Consider the following 17944-nt stretch of genomic DNA (forward strand, 5'->3'; position numbering starts at 1 on the left):
ATTTATCTATAACAGCATGGCTCTGACAGTTCTGGCTGTAAGTAAATAAATGATATATTAATTATTAACGCGTGTGTGTGCTCTTGTGGTATTCTTCCTTATAATAATAGCTCATACACAGAGACTTGTATGGTGGACACGCCACATAATCTAAGGTTAATAATAAACAGATTTGACACTTGTTTAACAAAAAAAAACCCCAACAACTTCTAATCATTGACTTGGTGAAGGTTTCTGTTAGCACACGTTTATGTACCGTTTATGGAAGGAGTCCTGGGTGTCCGCGCTTTTTAACGGTCACAAAGTCTGACACACGAGAGTCTCCAGACAGACGGCTTTCTGCTTTCACAGATTCTCTGTAACATGACGAGCTGTGTTTATTGCCTTGCTAACTTCAAGAGAGAGAATGCAGGACAGGCCAGTGAGTGAATATCTTACACAGCGAATAAACTTCTATAATGTAAGCGATAACAGGAACTAACTTGTCTCGTGGACTTTCAGATTAAGCGTAAATACAGACCGTTAAAACACACGAGGTCATGCATTAATTAATTAAAACTTCAAATGGAGGGGGAAAAAAATCAAATCACTGTCATGTAAGCGGAATAACCCGCTACAGACCATGCCGTTATATGAAAATCCACTTCCAGGTGCTAACGGCCCTCTGCACAGCAGTTCGTTGTGCGTTATTCCTTAATTAATCAAAAGCATTTTTGTTCAACTGCTATAAAAAAAAAAGCTTGCATTGCTTACTCTGATTCCCTCTCTCTGTAGGCGCCAGACTGTAACCAGCACCCCCTGCTGGATAGAGCTACACTTAAATGGCCCCCTGCAATGGCTAGACAAGGTGCTCACCCAGATGGGCTCACCCAGCATCCGCTGCTCCAGTGTGTCATAGATGACCCAGCACCACTGACTTCACAACCAGGAAGCACCAACCGCATGAGAAGGCTGGACAGACAGACAGGCGTCCTCTCAAGTGTTTCCTTTTAGTGTCACTCCACTGCTTGCTGGTTCAGTCATTTCCACACACACAGAGTTTTGAGCACTTTCTATTGCTGATACCTATACAGCGTGGCTTGTATAGCTGTGCATGTTATGTAGATCTGTTTTGGTCATACAAAGATAGATATATATTTTGGCTGTTGTTTTTTTTTTTACATTTAATTTTAAGCTCGGCTTAAAACACGAGGCATCGAACCTTACAGAGTTTAAACACTTCATATCCGTTGAAGACGGATATGGAGAAATAACTGGTGAAGTAGATTTTTATTATTAATCGCCTACATACAGCTTGCAGTACGTGAAAAGCTGCACCCCTTAAATTTGGGGAATCTGTCCGAATTTCTCTCAGGCCCAGCAGTTTGCTGTGCACACATTTACCAACTTCATAGGCCCTTAACCTGAGAGGGTTAGTACGGCGTCCCCACGGCCTTCGTTCGAGCAGCTGCGTGGGAGTATAACCCCCTAGCTGTTGGCTGTTTTCAAGTGAACAGTAGCTAGGTACTGCTCTTATGGTGTGTTGGTGCTCGCATGCCATACTGGTCTACATGCACTGAGCAGTTCAGCACAATTTCTAGGATGATTCAGTGCTGTTGATCTGGTTAGTATTCTTTTTTTTTTTTTTTTTCATAGTATGAAAACTAGATGTCTGTCTATTTTCAAAATGATACAAAGCACGTCTTGATACAAGATGTCTGAAAGATATATTTAAGATTTATGTTGTGACTTGGAGCTATTTTTATGCGAAATTATGTCATTCAGATGCTACTAATTTTTTTTGACACTGGTTTCAGGAAAAATATCCAGCAGGTATAAATCAGTATAAAAAAATTTTTTTGATCCAATACAGAATATTTGGGTGAATTGTGTTTATAGTGCCCAACAGCACATTAAGGATTTGGTAAGGAACTTCTCAAACACGTCATTCTGTGAAGAGGAAGGTGTCTTGTAGGTGTAATTATGTTTTGTGTGGTAAATCATGTTTAAAATGTTAAGTCTTTTTACTACATTCACGAAATCATCAGCACACGCTTCGGCGTAGAGCATGTGTTCCACTTTCTTTATCTACAGAGCGTATCAACAGTTTCGGATTTTTAATCGATATAAAACTAAGCTCAAAGTAAATAAAGTTATTCACCATGGTCCAGAAGACTGCATGTCAAAGACCAGCTACAGCTTTCTCAATCGTTCTCCATAACAAGTTGCAGTGCAATTAAGCTGGAAAGGGCTACACATGGCTCAAAGGCTCAGGCTAGGAAAATGTGAGAATGGTGTCCCAAAAAAATGTACATCGTTATCTGTGTGTTAACTTTGACAGCCTTTTGGTTATAATGTTACAAGCCCTTGGTATGTTTTGTATCAAATACAGAAAAATTGTGCATTTTTATGGTACTTATTCCAGTGTAGCGCAACCATAACCATGTGAAGCACTTGTCTTTACTACTCTGTCAGAGAGTAAACAAATCATTCTGTTAAACGCTGGAAATTGAAGTTTGTCAGTGACATAACTGTATCCATTGTTTCAGGATAAAAAAAAATTAACTTGCAAAAAAAAAAAAAAAATGCATTTTGCTTAATATTAGATTTTGTCATTCTTATTTTTGCATAACACCCAGACTGGAGAGTTCAGCAGTGTCTTGTTCTATCACCCAGTGTATATTATGTCAGAGCCTGTAAGAAGGGCCACAGTGAGTAGCACAGAACCAACTGCTTTACGTTTCTTTTTTTCCTCTCTCATGCTTTTTGCTTTGCTACTTCTTGTCGCAGCCTCACCTTTATTAAAGTGATTATTAAAGTGATATTGAAAGCTTGATGAATCAAGAAACGTTACATGCAGCAGCTACAGCTATTCAAGGCAGTATATGTAGTATTAGAGAACCAGGAGGAACTCCAGTGTGTTATAGATTTTTTTTCTTGGCAATCCTGGTCAAATTCCTGAACCTCGAGCTTCAGAGTGGTTAGACCCAGGCTGCCTGTGAGTGACTGGATCAGAGCCCATGTTTATCAAGTGTTTTAACAGTGTGCTGATCCAAGATCATTGCCCTCTACTGCTTTTACCCTTGTACTTGCATATATGTAAATATGAGAGAAGGCCTATCCTGTCTGAGGTTCCTTTGTTCACCGACATAGGAAACAGAACTAGCCCAAGAAAAAAAATAACACTCTACATACACGTTCACATCCTATGGGTGCACCGCAGTCACTTGTGAAATTAATTAACTGAAGTTAATTCACTTAGTATACCATTATGTATGGCACATCAAACAGAGAATTCAAACTCGGGACCATCTGGGCACGTGAAAGAAAAATGCTTCATGCACACATTTCTATATGTCCAATTCTGTGTCACTGCCAATTATTTTTGTGTCAAAGGGAATGGATGGTCTATTGTAAATTGAAGACTATAAACACATTTTTCGAAAGAATGTTATGGTGAGGAAAGCACTGCTGGCAGCTCCTGATGTGTGCTCACATTTTTATTACAGCAGTTCAATTCTCTCATGGGATGCTCTGTTCTCATGGCTGGATATATATAAGAGAGAGAGAGAGAGAGAGAGCCAGGTCCTATCAGTAAGATGGGCGTATTATCTTGTATGTATAAAGATTTTGAATATATAATTACACTGACTGGATCCTTTTGATTAATTGCATGGTCTTGCACTTCTTTAATTTCCAACAAAGATCAGCACTTTGTTTGAGCAGGCACACTTTAAACTGCAGCTGCCTCCTGCCGATAGCTTAGGCAATTACATGTTGAAATATTGCTCACTTGTTTCCTCTCAAAACTCTTAGAACTTGTGAAAAATGAGCCTCATCAGTGAACTCATAAGGAACTGCATTTACAGAATTGTTGATCCCTGTGGTTTGATCTCCCCTAAACTGTGTGTCCAGTGCCGTGGACTCTGCTGGATCTCCTCCTGTAACAGTGTCAGCAGTGTCCATGTAGGGTCATGATGCTTGTCCATTTTTTTTCTTTTTTTTTTCTCAAATTTAAATACCGCTTTGTAGTTTCAGGTTCTTATCCATACACTCATTATGTGAGACAAATGTAAATCTCTGTTTCTGTCTTATGGTTTCAGTACTTAATAATTACCCCTATATATTTTTTCAGGTAATTTAGTTTTTGCCTTAAATCAGCTTTCTCTCTGCTACCGTACCTTCATAGATTTTCCCTTATATTAACTGTTGAAGCTATTGTTATATCGCTTCATTTTGTTATTCATAAATTTGTAATAAAATATGTATTTTAAACTGGATTTATTATAGCTTTTGGCATCTTGTATGTAGGGCTCTTCTGTATATAATTTTTTCCAAACATCTTTTCTATTCCACACATGCCACAGACATATTCTTTACAGAGACAAAGACAATTTAATGAATAATATTTTCTGTCAGAAATGTTAATTATTAATAGTGCAGCTTAGTCAGATTGTGACTATAAAAATGCAAGGTTATTCTGACAAATTATTTGAAAGATCAAACAACCAACCGCACTGCTTTGTCCATAATTATGACCTTTTTATATTCTGGACAACAATTATGGACAACATGGTAGTGCAAAAACAAACTAGTAAACACCTTCTGCCCTCATAGCAAAAGAGAGCTTGTGTACACACACACACACACACACACACACACTTACTTCTAGGGCAATAATGCAATATGTGGATGGACTTGATTTAGACCCAATCCAGAGTAGTTTTGGGTAATGTCTTGGTGGCCGCACCGTCTCCCATCCAACTTAGAGGTTTTAAAAGCCAGCAGCCCATAATGGCTGTGCAATCGGTTACTGAGGTGCTGGTGCTAGAGAGAGGAATAACCAGAGTATCATGAGGAGCCTCTCTCGTCCCACCTTGCCCAGACATATTTCTTGGTGCCAAAGAGTCAGGCTGCAAATCACACGGCAGTGCTGGAGGATTATGGGCGAAGACTGGTGCTGGGGAATGGAACTCTGCTTTAGCTCTCTTCCCCTGAAGACAAACCGTCAATCTCGTCCTGGTCCCCGCCGATTGCCATCCAAAATGCTTTGGCTACCTAATAGATAAGAATCACCACAGCAACTTCAATTAACAACTTTTCAGGAACTTCCCTTTGTTTTGTTGGTTGTGAATTCTGTCCATCTATACAGCTCACCTTTTCTGCATGCACCTTCCTTTGCTCGTGTGGCAACGAAGAAGCTTTGTCTATAGCAAAACGATAGAAACTCAGGTCTTTAACGCTGGAGCATGTTATTTGAGCTTAAATGGTAGGAAAGGAACAATCAACAAGATAAACTTGTTGCCTCACCTTTCATCTCTTTCAGTTTAGTAAAGAGACGCTCAAAGTTGTCCACATCTGCATCTCCAGCTGTGAGGTTGGCCAACTCCCGAATGTCCATGTCAGTCATCGGGTCTACGGGACAACAAAAGCAATAACTATCCCTTGCCACCGAACTGTGATCCTGCATACAGCGGGTGTTTATGAATATAAACTACATATGCTCTCACCTACTATTGAGTCTACTTCCTCTGAACTGTTCTGACCGCTTCCTGTCTTCGGTCCTTCTGTGTTCTCATCCGCACTGTTAGACTGACTCTGAAACAAAATGAAATACATTAATATGCTATTCTGTATTAATATTCATACAATATATTTTCAATCGAAGCTGAACCACAGCCCCAACTTTCAAGACTCAGCACTGGGACTATTGCCAAAAGGATTTGTGCAATAACGTGGATTCATTTTGTTTTACAGATGTTTCTGATTTTATCTTTAATAAGCTTTTTTTTTTTTTTTTTTTTTTTTTTTTTTAAGTGTCTTGGTTGTTTTTAAGCGTTTTTAAATCAGCTTAATTTGTGCTCTCCTGAGATAAATTCTGATAATATAGTATTGTAAAGCATAGAATACTATTTGAATTCAGGGCTTCTGACCTGTGTTTCTGCTACAGGTCGTGGGTTGTTGTGACGAGATGCAACCAAACTGCTCATCAGACCAAATCCCTGATTGTGTTCTAGGAAGGGAAAAGGGAGAAAAAAAAATAAATCTTTAGAACAACTCCTCTGTTGTGTACAAGGTTTTACATGTATTATTGAATTATCATTTAAACCTCACCATCCTTCATCTCCACACTGGACCACACATTAGCATTCAGAGCCTGAATGATCCTCTTCACTCCTGTGGACTCTGGAAAGTCATCTGAAGCGTCATGAACACAATGTCATGCAAACATGTTTCTATTCCATAAAGAATTCAAAATGATGCTTCTTTCTAAAAAATTGCTTTTCGTCTTCAAGTGTCCAGCTCAGCATGGGCTAAAGCTTTAAAACAAAGATGGTATAATTTGCTGTCCTGTTCAATAAAATTCGATCATTTGACTGCAAAGCTATCACAAGACACCAGGTGAAACTTCACACAGACATGAAGCCCAAGCTCTACTTATTTTCAGAAATAATATTTCCTTAATTACATTAAACCAGATCCTGAATTTACATCTCAGCAATTTTCTGAGAGGAATTCGGTTTGCAGACGAATTACATTCAGTACGTTTACATGGACAATGATATTCCGATATTAAACCGATTAAGACGATAATCTGATTAAGAAACTACCATGTAAACTGATTTCTGATGACCTTAATCCGACTAAAGTCACACTCGAAGTAAACACAAATCGAATTAAAACATGTGGCGTATTCCTATTTTAGTCACATTACAGACATGTACACACCTTAATCACACTATTAACGTTGTGTGGGAGATTTCACCGCATTTTGCGACAGGACACGTTCACACACGGCAGTGCTCAACCGTTTGACGGAAAACGAGCACGGCTGCGTTCGAAATTGCGTACTTACCTGCTATATAGTAGGCGAAATACATGTATTTTGTGGGTTGGGACGCAGCCCACGGCTACAAGCAGTCGTCTATTTGCACGTAAATCATGACAAATAATTAACTACACTTGAAGCTTTCATAAAATTAAAAATGAACCATGCGAAACTGTATATAGTACCATAACGAAGACGAACTGTATGTTGATACGTGAAATTCTGGAGGGAACGTCGGACGGCGTGGCGTGGGGACGTAATGATGTGTACCGTTAATCGATCTATGTTCTATAACATGTAAAACGGGAACATGAAAGGAATATTCTAAACGCGACTCATGTAAACACCTTAATCACAATATTGTCTTACTCAGAATTAGGTCAATAATCAGATTACTGCTGTCCGTGTAAACGTAGTCAGTGATATTATATCTCTTTACCACAAAAAACAAACAAATAAAAACTAATCATGATGGAACTTATTTAAAAATGTTATGTATACTGTACACAATGAACATATTTCACGTGTCTCACCGTCCTCATCAGGCAGGTCCTCAGGGTTGAGCTCCACCAGTTCAAACGCATGAGCCAGGCACCACTGCTGAGCTTCTTGTCTGTTTACACCTGTAACAACAATCACAGAACGCCAACAGCAGATATTATAATGCGCAGATATTATACACGCAGTTAGGCTACAGTAGTTAAGTCTTGAGGTCGTCAAGTTTCAAAAGCAGCTTTTAGACACCATCTCCATGACAACAAACTGTTTAATAAAAAGAAGTGTTTCCTGAGAACTGTTTGATGTATATCTATATTACTATACTGTATGATGTGGTTGTAATCCATGTTCTCTGAACCACTGCTTCCAACCTTGTTATACATTACAAAAAGAGATTCTGTGCTATTATTTTCTTAAGGCTTCACCAAAACATTGACTGTAGGGGTGCTGATCATTTTGTATCCAGTGATTTGCAGGCAACTGCACAAATTAGAAAACATCCAGTGTTAATTAGTTTTGCTCATTTTCATCAAGCGTACCAATGTTTATGGATGTGACTGTTTGTGTATTGTATAACTGGATTTACTATGCTCATTTATTGTTGAAATACACTTGCTCCCTGGATGATGGATGGATCCTGATGGGTCGTGCAAAGACTCAAGCTAAGAATTCACATACTTCACTGCAATGATAAAAACTCTGATTTTCTAAACCAGGAATCAGACTAAACTTGAACAGCTATGTGACATGGACAAATTCAGGGGCCAGTGACAGCACTCACCATTTTCACAAACATGGTCACACACCAAGATGAGCACCTCAGGAGCTAGTTCCTCCACCAGTGCAACCCATGGAGTGACAGCGGTGAGGCCATCTTTCTATAATATAGAGAGAGATTGACAACGTTTACATGGACAGCAGTAATCTAATTATTGACTTATTCTGAATAAGACAGTATTCTGATTAAGGTGTTTACATGAGACGCTTTTAGAATATTCCTTTCATGTTCCCGTTTTACATGTTATAGAACATGTTATAGAACATAGATCGATTAACGCCGCATGTCATTACGTCCCCACGCCACGCCGTCCGACATTCCCTCCAGAATTTCACGTATCAACATACAGTTTGTCTTCGTTATGGGACCGTATACAGTTTTGGTTGTTTCGTTTTTAATTTTACAAAAGCTTCAAGTGCAGTTAATTATTTGTCGTGCTATACGTGCAAATAGACGACTGCTTGAAGCTGTGGGCTGCATCTGAAACCACATACTTACCTACCATATAGCAGCCAAAATACAAGTATTTCTCCTACTATATAGCAGGTAAGTATGCGGTTTTGGACGCAGATGTGTCCTCTTGATTGCCATCGAATGGTTCAGCACTGCCACGTGTGAACGTGTCCTGTCGCAAAATGCGGTGAAAACTCCCACACGACGTTAATAGTGTGATTAAGGTGTGTAAATGTCTATGATACGATTAAAATAGGAATCCTCCACATGTCTTAATTCGATTTGTATTTACTTTGAGTATGACTTGAGCCGGATTAAGGTCATCAGTGATCGCTGTTTACATGGTAGTTTCTTAATCCGATTATTGTTGTTCATGTAAACGTACTGGCTGAGAGGGTACAAGAATGCCAAGATGCTAAATGACAAGTGAAATGTAGAATTAAATCACTCACAGAGTTACTGTCAAAATAGACAATGAAAGCCTGCGTGGATTGGGCGACTTCTGAACTCATGTTGAACGGACTTGGCACAACACAAAGGCTGACATCCGCAGTGTAGTACTTGTTGTTGATTGTCCATGGATACCAAACCACTACATCCTCCTTTTTAGTGGGTTCTGGTAATGATGATGCCGCCAAGATCTCTAGAAACAAGCAAAAACAAAGGCTAAATTAATTCAGAAATAACAATTTCACAAATACCAAAGAATATGACAAACTAAAGAATATTAGTGTTAGCTGGCTCTGTATATATTTACAGTGATGCGTTTGAAAAAGCAATCAGTAGTTCAACACTGCCTACTGCTGGCCATTAAGCTGCACTTCATACACCTCTGTAGGGTCAGTAATAAATCCAGATGTGCTAATGAACTGTAAAGATGTGCATCTACAGTGTATCCTGTCTGTTTTTTTTTTAACTAACATAACATGAGTGCTTTCTTCTCATAACACCTCTAATGTAGGAGTCACGTGCTTGTACGGTAAACTAGTCTACCTCTAATGTAAGAGTCACGTGCTTCTACAGTAAACTAGTCTACCTCTAATGTAGGAGTCACGTGCTTGTACGGTAAACTAGTCTACCTCTAATGTAGGAGTCACGTGCTTGTACGGTAAACTAGTCTACCTCTAATGTAAGAGTCACGTGCTTTTACAGTAAACTAGTCTACCTCTAATGTAGGACTCACGTGCTTCTAAGGTAAACTAGTCTACTTCTAATGTAGGAGTCACGTGCTTGTACGGTAAACTAGTCTACCTCTAATGTAAGAGTCACGTGCTCGTACGGTAAACTAGTCTACTTCTAATGTAGGAGTCACGTGCTCGTACAATAAACTAGTCTACCTCTAATGTAAGAGTCACGTGCTCGTACAGTAAACTAGTCTACCTCTAATGTAAGAGTCACGTGCTCGTACAGTAAACTAGTCTACCTCTAATGTAAGAGTCACGTGCTCGTACAGTAAACTAGTCTACCTCTAATGTAGGAGTCACGTGCTCGTACAGTAAACTAGTCTACCTCTAATGTAAGAGTCACGTGCTCGTACAGTAAACTAGTCTACCTCTAACGTAGGAGTCACGTGCTCGTACAGTAAACTAGTCTACCTCTGGTGGAGTCACGTGCTTGTACAGTAAACCAGTCTACCTCTAATGCAAGTCACGTTCTTGTACAGTAAACCAGTCTACCTCTAATGTAGGACTCACGTGCTTGTACGATAAACCATTCTACCTCTAATGTAGGAGTCACGTGCTTTTACAGTAAACTAGTCTACCTCTAATGTAAGAGTCACGTGCTTGTACGGTAAACTAGTCTACCTCTAATGTAAGAGTCACGTGCTTGTACGGTAAACTAGCCTACCTCTAATGTAAGAGTCACGTGCTTGTATGGTAAACTAGAGTGAACACACCTCCAAATCAGTTGATTAAAGGAGCGAAGAAAACTTTATTGCCTTTCTCTAGATGAAGAAATCGAAAATGCATATCTAACGTTACAATAACATTCTGTCTGATTATCTTATATCAATTAGAGACCACTTCGACGTTGCTCTACTTCCAGCCTGGCAACACATACATGGAGAAAATAATAAAATAAATAAATAATATATTATATATTGCAGACTACCATGAAGGAAACACATGACTCAACTTCATATACTGCTTATTCTGTGTATGCTTTCTCTCGGAAACAGCTATGCAGGATAGCCAGCTTTATGTTAGTAGCAGACTAGCTATCAATCCAAATCGGTTATGCTAGCTAACCACCAAGCCAGACTGCTAGCCGGGTTTCTTCGCGTTTACTTACGCCTGACAAGCTCCTCTTCCTTAAACCCCAGGTCACAACTTGTTATCAGAACACAAGGTAGTGCAGTCTCTTCTTCATCTTTGTCCCCTGACATGTTTCAGTCTTGTTAACAGCTAATAAGCTACTATTAATGTTCACTAGCGAACCTAACAACTCCAGGCTCAACCCTGAACTTCCGCAATGACGTCACGACGTATAAAAACGTGCATACTAGCGTGATGAATAGTAGACATGTCAGAACCGTACCTGTTTACTGCTTATGAAAGAAAGCTGGGAAATTAATGTTATTTGTAATTGAGTTCTTTTTTGGCCAGGTTTTATACACATACATGTAAGGTGCTGAATACTAACCCTTTTTTGCCTTTTTAAACAACGTCACAAGAAAGCTATTAAAGCACAGAATTGGTGTTCCAAATGTGCTATTTATTTATTGGTTTGTTTGTTGGATTATTTAGTACGTTAGTCTAAAGTATTTGTAGCCTCTCTTGGTGTTGATTTGTTTCTGTTGTTTGCATCGTTGTGTAGCCTATATATACATGATAGCGTCATTTTGTTAATCATTTCCTTATAAAAAAAAAATGCGGCGTACTATTTCTGACGTACTTAGTATGAACCGTTGGACGTAGAAATACCGCCAGTCACTAAATTTCAAAAAAACCCGATTGAACATAAGTATTTTATTTTATTTTTTACATGGTTACGAAGAATACAAAGGATCTTCGCGAATAAATAAACAGTAAACAAAGCAGCACAGCAGAACAAACGGCTAATCTGCTAAATGTAGACTCGCATTTAGTTTCCATAGAAGCCACGGTCACGTGACTTTGTTGCTCTCTAGAGTCTAGACAACGATGACAAGCTAGCAAATTAGTTTTGACTTGGGATTTAAAAAAAAAAATTGTAAAGACTTTTATTTGTTTATAAAGAATGGCTGAAATAATTAAAAAAGGAGACGAGGTTGGACGTATTCTAGTGCAGGTAACGTTAAAGTACACACTTTACAGAGATTTCCAACTTAACTGCCAGTTGAAGCTGTGTAATGTCAGGCAGTGACTCGGGTAACACTGTTAGATAGGTGTTGCTTACTCTGTTAATATTTTTTGCTGACATTTTCTTGTTCGTGTTTATTGTGGTCTTTCTATCAGGTGCAGAATGATTTAAGTCAGCTGAGGAAGAGGCTGGGTCGAATAGACCACGACGGGACTTTAGATGTTCAGGTTCTTGATGAGGCGATAAGCAGGACAGAGGACGGCATCAAGGTCACTGACACCCTTAACTTTTTTCTCAAAGTGTGGAAATCACAAACCACCATCATCACCTTCTGTTTATTATGGAGTTCAGTGTTTTTGCCTATTTTAATTAGTCACTTTAATTGAAGAGATTTAATCCAGTCGTCAATCATCCAAACAAGTAGGCTTCTATCTAATGACAAGTAAAATGAAATAAAAATGAATTTAATGACTTATTTAATGAAATGAAAAGTCTTTTAATGAAAGTCTTTCATGAAATTCAAAATGACCATTAAAATTTTTTTTTTTTTTAAACTGTGGAAATGTACCATTTTAACATTTGATATGTTTTCTATGTTCTATTGTGAATAACATATGGGTTTATTAGATTTGCAAATCATTGTATTCTGTTTTTATTTACATTTTACACAGTGTCCATATTTTTTTTGGAATTGGGGTTGTAAATGGAAATGGATATAGAACTGCTGTGATATGGAGTGATCTTTCTCCTTTCTTTTCTACTATCTTGTTGTCTCAAAAGACATGTTGCTTAAAAAGACATTTTCGCTAACTGACTGACTGAGCCCCAGCATATAAAAGGCAACTCTAGTGAATTTCATGAGGAACAGCATAAAAACATGACCTTAAAAGATCATGATTTAGTTTAAATAAAAGAAGATTAATTTAACTATTTAATTTAATGATTTAACAAAAAATGTTATGGGTTGGCCTTAGATGTGACTCTTTTTTTTCCCCAATGTATAACCTTCATTCATTCTTTAAGCATGGTGCAGCGTTTTTGTATTTTCTCTCCATGAGCAAACGAATTGTACCATGTTTGTATTGCACTGGTTACTGCTAGACTGCTAGAGGTGGACTGATAAACTATACATAGTAAGTAAGGGGCTATAATCAATAATTGTATACCTACATCATGCACTTATCTTATTGTTTACCTGATAAAATCTCCCTTAGCCACAAGGTAGTTGTACCTAGTAAAGTGACCATTGAGTATATGTGTATGCGTTCGTGTGTATTACTTATTTTTGTGATATTTATGCAGAACCGTGCAGAGGAATATCTAAAGACAGTAAATAAACAAGTCCTGACACTTCCCATTATTGAACATGTTGAGAAGAAAGCAGTGACGGTTGCCAAATGGTATAATACATATCTAAATATATAAATAGCAGATATTTCTGTAGTATCAACATGGCTTTTAGAGCACAAGAACAATAAGTGAATATTAAAATGGCCTTCTGATCCATAGGCAGCCTCCCACTGAGTCCATCCCATATATTGCTCCTCAGAAATATCTGACTGCTGGATCATCTCCTGGAGAGAAGGTTGGTGTTGGTGTTATTACGCACTAAACCAAACCATTGATTCCTATTACTAGTACATTAAAGCACACCTCTAGTCTGTCAGTGACCCATTTATTTCTATCATTCCACCAGCACAAGGCAGCTTTTACAATGCGTGCACTATACAACCCTGACCACCCTAAACACAGAGACCTGATGCACCAGAACTATGGCCTTCAACTTCCTGATTTGCTCAAGAAACCTGGGCCTACTGTGAGTTTTGTTTCAAGAATATTCTCTTACAGTTGGTATGACCCTTAAGCTCTATAATGGTATATTCTGCACTTCATGGTGTACATATCAGGGTATTGCTTGAGCGCACTAGCAGCATATCTATCCAGGATAACTAATGTAAACTATAAAGACCTTCTCATATGACATAAAGAAATTTTGGTATCTTTGCATCTTTAATGATTTTGTAAATAAAGTTTGCTTTTAGATATATTAAAATTGAATATTGTAGTTGCAATGCACTACCTGATTTCACTAAATCATTTCATGACATTGTTAGACCAGTTTTTCATGTTTATGCTTTATGCTGTGGTTTGTTTTTTGCCTTTATGTTTGACTTTATGCACACATTCCAACTTTTCCCAAATTGTAATTTCAAGCAACGTAAAGAGAATCAAATTTGACATAAATTACTGTCTAGTGAGTGCTCTAATAAGTGATGATGTCAGCAATATTATTTTAGTTTTGTAAACAAGTGATGATGTGGTAAGATAAGCCTTGATAAGGCTTGATGTGGTTACCTCCTGAGAGATATAAAGATGGCACAATGGGTAGTGTTGCTGCCTTAGCACCGGGGTCTGGGATTTTAATCCTGAGCTTGGGTTACATCAGGGTACTATTGTTTCCTCCTAGCTGCAAAAACAAGCTGGCAGGTGACTGGGATATACTCTAAATTGCGCATAGGTGTAAATGAGTGTGGGAATATGTGAGTATGGGATGTGCTGTGATGTGACCCTGAGCCGCAAGAAGTAGTAGATAATGAATGAATGAGTGAATGAAGATCTTAAAAATGTTTCAAATAAATTAAATATTGAAATTGTCACCTAAGTTGAACCAAAATTATTTTATCTACATAAAAGATTACCAATGATTTTGCATAAAATATTCTGCACAACTTGCCCTTTGAGTTGTGAGTATTGTTTTGGAGGAGGGGGGGAAGTAGAACTCTATAGAAATCAGAATCAGTGGCTGAGTTTTATACACGAGGTGGCCAGGGGGTGGCCAAGGCTACCCCCTGGCCACCCCAAGGCTAGAACAATTAGTTCTTCAATGTTGAGAAAGTGTGGACCCAAAAGGTTACGTCACAAGGATTCTGTAACTTAGTATGAATAGTCATTGTCTCTACATTGAACTGCAGATCAATTTCTCTCTCTCTCTCTCTCTCTCTCTCTCACACACACACACACACACACACGCAGCACTGTACTCACATACTGGAGAGACTTGTGTTCACTTCTCTTCCGGGTATTCTGGATTCTCTCTTCTTCTTCTTCTGCATGTTCTTCTTATTCTTATTCTTCTGTATCTTGCAACCAATGTTAATATTCTTTGTTCCTCATCCACGATTTGAAAAATGTGCCGCACCGCAGCAGAACATCAAAATAAATGCTTCTTTCAACAAGAGGTGAAATGAGATGTCGATCAGCGTCAATCTGCCAGTAGTGAGTGAAATTTTGGGGTGACACCCCTCTGGCTCTACCAGTGGTCAGAACTACTAAAAAAATAAAATAAACAATAATAAAAAAAACTTCCTCAACTTCCTCTAGAATTAGCCCCCCCAAAAATACTGTTTAATTCTTAATGAACAAAATATGCAGAACTTTTGAAAACTTATTTGACGTCAAGGTTTCACAGAAAAGTACATTTGAGCCAACAAATGAATGAAAAACGTTAGGGTGGTTAAATTGCATTCAAGTTTTTTATTTGAGAGGGGCCGGAATTCATTGTCTTGAACTCAACATATGTCACATGAAAGTAAGTGATGAACATGTCAGCGTTAACATATGACTCTATAGTCAGTATGCTTTCACACAAGATTTGTGAGTTTAAAGTCACTTGCTTTGACAGTTACTGCAAAAAAACATGTGCTGGTCAACAAATTGATCTTTTCAAAGGTCACAGTTTGTTGTAGTGCTCAGTCTGCTTCATCCCTCTGTCTCTGGCATCCTGTGCCTGTCATGTGGAGAGAGATTCAGGAGGAGCTGAGGCTGTCAGGTTGCTGCAGTGGACGATGGGAGACTTGGCTGGCGATAGCAGACAGACACAGATTGCTGCACATCAGCATTCTCCTGAGAAGGTGCTGGTGCCTGATTGCAGTTGTATGGACTGCTGCTTTACAGCTGTCTCAGGACAGGTGCTGCTACCTGTTCCTGCATGCCAATAAGACAGGCGCATCATACCCACCCGGCAGGTGCTGGCAGCATGCCAACTGTCTTCAACACTTCAACACCTCAACACCTCAGTGCCAGCTCACTTCAGCGCCTCTAGAGCTGTTGTTCCTGCTGTGGTCATTTCGGTGTCCTTCTCATAACACTTCCACAGCTGGCAAGCACTGCTGGTGTGTCACTTGGCTCAGTGGTGTGAGAACACACAGCGTATAGAATCTGCAGGAGCAGGATGACGGGACTCCGTACATGTTTATTTTGAACCCTCATCCAATTCTTACTTTATGTTTCTTTGTAATATCTCACAAGCTGCGACTTCTGTTCAGAGTTGTATGTTGATGCTACATGGCAGCTGTGTTTTGTTTTTCATTATTAAGTATCCTTTCGTTGATTGTTGGTTCTAATAGGCTGTAAGATTGCTGTAGATAACAGGCTTTTATCTAGTTGATTCTTTACTGATATTGCATCCTGAGAAAATATTTCTCTGTACATAATGTGCAGTTTGCCTGATTGATTGGTAATCATTCAAATGACCCTAGTGTTAAGATTATCAGTGTGAGAGTAAACATTGCCTTCTTGATAATCCAAACAGTTTCCTGATTGCTTATATCGTTGATAAATAACCGTGGAGCATTTCTTGCCTTTTGATTCATGGGCTGTTTTATAGCTATGAGGAACTAGGAGCATTTTGGGCATTGCTCTGATGGCATTTAATTCTTGTAGATCTCAAACAGCTGTTCACTCAAGAGAAACCAGGAGAGAATTAAACATTTTGAACCATGCTCAAAGTCTCCGGAAAACATTGCCAGCTTGTGATTGATTGCTGGAGGGAAGAGAAGCTTATTGGCTAGTTTACAATGTCATTAACTGCCTGTAAGCTAGCTCCAACTTTCTTTTAATGAATGCAGAAAATCTGTTGGTTGTAATCACACAACATTGCGTTCCTTTATGCACATACATTTGTGAACTCGAGCAGCCGATGAAATAGTAAGAGGGACAAGGAAGAAAAGGAAGAAACTATATTTCTTGACATCTACAAGCTGCCACCAGCCTGATTAATGGATAGGCGTCTTGCAGCCTTTTAGAACAAAGTTTTGTTTGGAGGGAGAAATCTAGTCAGTGACCCAAAGCTAATAGTGTTCTCCTTGAACAAGCTATTGAGTGGGGTTTGTTCCTGTTCTGTTCTCCGAGTAACGTTGTTTTTGGCTGTGGAGCCAATAGGCAGATATTTTCTCTCTCTCTCTTTTTTTTGCCTTAGCAAGGTAAAAGAATTCAGCTATTACTCCTTGCTTTGATGCATTTAATATAACACGCATGACTGAAACCCATTTTCACAATTCCATAGTATATTTATAATGTCTCTTTTGGCTGTTTAGAGAAATTGCCTGAGTTAATCAGTCAATCAGGTGGAAAGCATTCGATGTGCCACAAGGAAGAGGAGTGTGTATTTCCCTGAAAGTGCATAACTTCTCTCTCTCCAGGTGGGAACCCAGAAAGCCAAGAGCTCTACAGTAGCTGTTGTACCTATAGACCAGAACAGATATCTCCTCCCTGCAGCCTCTCTCTGTGAGGAGGACAAGAAACCAGGCAAGAATCTGAGAATACACTTTCAAGGTCATCCCACCACTCATCCATCCATCAATGCATTCGTCTATCCATTCATTGATTCACCCATGTTTACCTGTACAGTTAGATTATCTCTATCTATCTATTTTGTATTACTGCCCAGAGAACCAGAACTGTTGGCACCAAAATCTGGAACTGTACTTTTTTAATTGGCCACCAGTCCCATACAAAATGTTCCAGTTATGTGGTATTTGGTATGTGCTCAAGATTGGCACAAGCAGGACCTTGAAGTTAGGCTAGCAGCACTGTTCATTACTGACTGATTATGCATGCTATGTCACACACTCCTGCAACACCATACACACAGACAGACACATTTTGAAATGTTCTGGATGAAGACTGTGAAAACGCAGCCATGGAATGAAAATGTAGCCATGGCCAATCAGACAAAGGACACTCGTGCGTGCACTGCGATGACGTCTTTGCTCAACAAAACGATGAGGCAGTTGTTTATACAAAATGGTGGAAAATGAAACAAAACTCATTTGAGCCAGTTTTTG

At 38.9% G+C, this 17944-nt stretch overlaps 3 protein-coding genes across 4 annotated transcripts in view; 2 read left to right on the forward strand and 1 right to left on the reverse strand.

Moving 5' to 3' along the window:
- smad3b (SMAD family member 3b) overlaps positions 1-4259 on the forward strand; it is a 34515-nt gene extending 30256 nt beyond the window's left edge. Inside the window, exon 9 of the mRNA XM_047154952.2 lies at positions 775-4259. Coding sequence (XP_047010908.1) covers positions 775-898 — 124 coding nt within the window. The 3' untranslated portion in view covers positions 899-4259. The remainder of the gene's footprint in view (positions 1-774) is intronic.
- Positions 1611-11030, reverse strand: aagab (alpha and gamma adaptin binding protein). Of its 2 annotated transcripts, none has more exons than XM_017466012.3 (10): positions 10830-11030; positions 8990-9180; positions 8088-8184; positions 7342-7431; positions 6094-6165; positions 5913-5992; positions 5490-5577; positions 5290-5394; positions 5137-5186; positions 1611-5037 (listed from the first exon to the last, which is right to left on the reverse strand). In XM_017466012.3, the coding sequence occupies exons 1-10, from the start codon at positions 10921-10923 to the stop codon at positions 4960-4962; spliced, it is 945 nt and encodes a 314-aa protein (XP_017321501.3). In that variant the 5' UTR covers positions 10924-11030; the 3' UTR covers positions 1611-4959. The 2 variants fall into 2 exon arrangements, with proteins under 2 accessions (XP_017321501.3, XP_017321500.3); XM_017466011.3 differs by having other exon boundaries at positions 6094-6177.
- Positions 11031-11086: 56 nt separating this feature from the next.
- On the forward strand, positions 11087-17906 carry LOC128628761 (IQ motif-containing protein H). Its single transcript, XM_053677977.1, has 6 exons — positions 11087-11807; positions 11975-12088; positions 13122-13219; positions 13329-13404; positions 13516-13635; positions 17300-17906. The coding sequence occupies exons 1-6, from the start codon at positions 11757-11759 to the stop codon at positions 17591-17593; spliced, it is 753 nt and encodes a 250-aa protein (XP_053533952.1). The 5' UTR covers positions 11087-11756; the 3' UTR covers positions 17594-17906.
- Positions 17907-17944: the final 38 nt, after the last annotated feature.

This window comes from Ictalurus punctatus, chromosome 4 (assembly GCF_001660625.3).
Source record: "Ictalurus punctatus breed USDA103 chromosome 4, Coco_2.0, whole genome shotgun sequence".
Lineage (NCBI taxonomy): Eukaryota > Metazoa > Chordata > Actinopteri > Siluriformes > Ictaluridae > Ictalurus > Ictalurus punctatus.

Excerpts from the sequence above, each read along its gene's own strand:
- aagab (XM_017466011.3), bottom strand. The coding sequence starts at position 10,923 with ATGTCAGGGGACAAAGATGAAGAAGAGACTGCACTACCTTGTGTTCTG. Across the intron at positions 8,185-8,989 it reads TCTATTTTGACAGTAACTCT|AAAGATGGCCTCACCGCTGT; the intron begins GTGAGTGATTTA and ends TCTATATTATAG. Across the intron at positions 5,993-6,093 it reads CAGTGTGGAGATGAAGGATG|AACACAATCAGGGATTTGGT; the intron begins GTGAGGTTTAAA and ends TTCCCTTCCTAG.
- LOC128628761 (XM_053677977.1), top strand. The coding sequence starts at position 11,757 with ATGGCTGAAATAATTAAAAAAGGAGACGAGGTTGGACGTATTCTAGTG. Across the intron at positions 13,405-13,515 it reads GATCATCTCCTGGAGAGAAG|CACAAGGCAGCTTTTACAAT; the intron begins GTTGGTGTTGGT and ends TCATTCCACCAG. Across the intron at positions 13,636-17,299 it reads TCAAGAAACCTGGGCCTACT|GTGGGAACCCAGAAAGCCAA; the intron begins GTGAGTTTTGTT and ends CTCTCTCTCCAG.